This window comes from Neophocaena asiaeorientalis, unplaced genomic scaffold, assembly GCF_003031525.2.
Source record: "Neophocaena asiaeorientalis asiaeorientalis breed wild unplaced genomic scaffold, Neophocaena_asiaeorientalis_V1.1 scaffold43, whole genome shotgun sequence".
NCBI classification, from domain to species: domain Eukaryota; kingdom Metazoa; phylum Chordata; class Mammalia; order Artiodactyla; family Phocoenidae; genus Neophocaena; species Neophocaena asiaeorientalis.
Window position 1 is genome coordinate 7,899,116 of NW_020173674.1, and position 3,029 is coordinate 7,902,144.

Consider the following 3,029-nt stretch of genomic DNA (forward strand, 5'->3'; position numbering starts at 1 on the left):
CGGGCCCCTCCCCCTCTACACACACCCCACCTCCTGCCGCAGCAGGGGAAAGGGGACGCACCGCCCAGGGGGCCGGGCTCCCGGGTTGCCGCCGCCAGAGCCCGGAGGGCGGGGCCCGGGCCGGGGGCTCCGGGCCTGTAGGAGCGAGCCAGACAAGAGCTCTGAGAATCACTTTATTACACGCGTTTTGGGGAGTGGGGTGTCCCAGAAGGGAGCACACCGCAGGCCCCATCCCAGGTGTGCTCTCCAAGGTGAACCGCTCAGGGGCTGGGGCCGGGGGGCACGATCCCGGGGCCTTGAGGAGGCCCGGGTGGTGGCTGCAGCTGCTGCCCCAGCCGTTGCTCCTCCTGGAGCCTGGCTCTGTTGGCCCTGCAGGGGAGAGTACCTGGTGGTCAGGTTGGGATCCTGGAGGGCGGTGCCAGGACAGTGAGGAGAGGGCAGGAAAGAGCTGGGACAGACCTGGCCCGGGCCCGAGTGTCATTGTAGATGGCTGTGATGATCCGATCCTTTTCATCCATGAAGCTACGATGCATCTGCTCCAGCTTCCTGCAAGGGGGTTACAACCGACTCTGGGAATCCCCAATCCCCGCTGTCTCCCAAGTCCCACCCCCCTCTACCCCACTTGAGGGTCTCACAGCTTTACACTTGTGGGTACCTCAGCTAACTGCCTGTGCTAGATGAGGAAAGGGGCACAGAGCAGCTGGTTCTTGTCCAGGGCCTAATGGCGACCCAGGTCCCTGACTGTCCTGAAGGCGGTGACAGCAGCTCTGTCATGGAGGTCCTTCAAGGCGACTAGAAAGGTGTGTTCATCTAACTCCATCACTGAACTAGGCACACTGCTAGCAGCGTGCACCAGCCTTTAGGTGTCTTTGCTACCGAACCTCAGTGGCAATGGCGCGCATGAGAGAGTGGCAGGAAAACAGCAACTGCTAAACAAATGAAGGCAGTTTCTGGCGAGGCCCAGTTCAATGCATTTCCTTCTTGTGCAGGATTCTGGTTGGCTCCAGCACTCTCTGGCAACCAGCACCAAAGATTTAAATCCAAATTATAAAAAACTGAAAATGACATTAGCCCTTAGTGCAGAGCTGCCTTTGCTAAATAAGACGAGACTCTGGAGGAGACCTATTTCATGCAGTTCTTAGCTTGAGAGACACAAGGGTGCAGGCCACAGGGGTGGTATGGATGGATGGCTGACACTGGGCTTCACCCACCCTCCTGCCCTCTGCCCATCACCCTAGGGGGACGCGCACCTGAAGGCAACATAGTGCAGGCCCATGCCTGCCAGCATGATCAGGAGGCAGTACCCCAGCACCCGCCGGTTGTGCTTGTACTGCTGCTGCCTTGACTCTGGTCCCTGAGGCCTCACTTCATGAAACTGGGCCCAGTATTTTGCATTGGGGGGTGCCCAGGAGCTGCTGGGAGGTAGAAGAAGGGACAGTGTAAAGACAGGGCTCCCCAGGAGACTTGGGGGTGGCAAGCTGGGGGCAGGACTACTGTACCTGTGTCCCTGATGAGCAGACCTGGGATGGGCTGTGGTTCCTGGACACTTTGGGGAAGCTGCTGAGCGGAGCTGGTGGTCATAGCTGCGGCGGCTCTGCTCACGGCTCAGCACTTGGTACGCTTCACTCAGCTCCACAAAGCGGCTGTGCAGGGCTGGGTTCCTGGGGTCCCGGTCAGGGTGCAGCTGGGGTGGGGCAGGACTCCCCTCATCTCCCTCCCCATGACCTATCCTGATAATATCTACCCACAAGGGCTCATATCATACCCAGAGGCCCTCCCTGGGCAGTGACCCTCACTCTCAGGCCTGCACATCCCTCTAGAAGACCAGAGAGTCAGGAAGCACAAACTCCTGCCCCCTCCCCTTGTTCAAGCCCTCCCCACCTGCTGCCTGGCTCTCATTGGATGCCCTGGTCCCAGCTTTCTCAAGAGCAGGCAGGTCAAGAGAACCAAACCCAGCCCATCAGACAGGACTCCTGGCTCCTGCCCCACAGCCTTTCCTTCCACCCGGCCAGACCTCTCCCCTTGGGGCAGCTCCCCCTCCCTATGAATGCTGAGGGAATGTGCACCAGCCAGAGTGAGCCTCTCAGCTCCATTCCTGAGAATTTGGAGCGGACCCCATCTGGCTCAGACTTCCCTTCCCCCACTCCACTTAAGACCACTGGTACCTCTTTGGACTTGGAGAAGAAAGCTCGTTTAACTTCTTCAGCGCTGGCACCAGGATGCACCCCCAACAGTTCATAGTAGTTACTGGGGCCAGACCTGTGGAGAGAGGCCCAAACCTGCAGGGGCTAAGGAAAACACAGAGGATACCCCTTCCCTGCCCGTCCCAGCCCCGCTGGACCACACCCTTCAACTCAGCATCCAGATGCTGAGGGGGCTGAGGCAGGTGCCAAGGGAGATCTCGAAATCATCCCTCCCTTTTTGAGTGTTCCAGGTAAGGGGCAGATCAGATTGTCTCAAAGTGTAGTTTTCAGACCCCTTGCATCAGAAACGCCTGAAAAGAATGTTTTAAAAAATAGATTCTTGAGGCCCACCTCATTCCTGCAAATCAGGATCTCCAGAGCAGCGCCCAGGAATCTGCAGTTTTGTAAGCTCCCCACACCCCGCCTGGGTTATGCACAGCGATGCTTGACAACCACCTGAGTTGTGGAATGTGCATTGGGTTTGGTTGGGCTCAAATTCCAGATGTGCTACTTAACTCTCTGTATGACCTTGGGGGGTCATCCTTTAATCTCTGATCCTGTGCCCTCAGCAGTGAAGGTGAGGGTAATCTGACAAGCCTGTAAGGCGCCTGACGCAGCGTAAGAGATCACGACTATCCCAGCACCTAGACTATCCCGGCACCTAGCGCAGGGCCTAGAATTGGGCAGGCCAGCCACAAAAACCTACTGAACGACCGGGCCCGGCCCCAGGCGCCCGACTCACCGCTGCCGGGCGGCCGCTGCGAAGAACCGAGTGGGAGGGTTGTGGGGCCACAGCCGGCGCAGGCGCAGGGGCAGCATGAAGGCAGGCGGGCAGCTGGTGAAAGT

The 3,029-nt window shown here is 58.7% G+C and overlaps 2 protein-coding genes across 5 annotated transcripts in view; both read right to left on the reverse strand.

Moving 5' to 3' along the window:
• VEGFB (vascular endothelial growth factor B) overlaps positions 1-232 on the reverse strand; it is a 3,455-nt gene extending 3,223 nt beyond the window's left edge. The window contains exons 1-2 of the mRNA XM_024748516.1: positions 221-232; positions 62-135 (exon numbers count right to left, since the gene is read on the reverse strand). Of these exons, the coding sequence (XP_024604284.1) occupies positions 62-135; positions 221-232 (86 nt within the window). The remainder of the gene's footprint in view (positions 1-61; positions 136-220) is intronic.
• DNAJC4 (DnaJ heat shock protein family (Hsp40) member C4) overlaps positions 161-3,029 on the reverse strand; it is a 3,266-nt gene continuing 397 nt past the window's right edge. The window contains exons 2-7 of one of the 4 annotated variants that reach the window (XM_024749257.1): positions 2,926-3,018; positions 2,166-2,259; positions 1,500-1,684; positions 1,251-1,415; positions 460-546; positions 161-369 (exon numbers count right to left, since the gene is read on the reverse strand). In XM_024749257.1, the coding sequence (XP_024605025.1) occupies positions 261-369; positions 460-546; positions 1,251-1,415; positions 1,500-1,684; positions 2,166-2,259; positions 2,926-3,018 (733 nt within the window). In that variant the 3' untranslated portion in view covers positions 161-260. The remainder of the gene's footprint in view (positions 370-459; positions 547-1,250; positions 1,416-1,499; positions 1,685-2,165; positions 2,260-2,925; positions 3,019-3,029) is intronic. The other 3 variants (XM_024749259.1, XM_024749258.1, XM_024749260.1) reach the window with 3 other exon arrangements.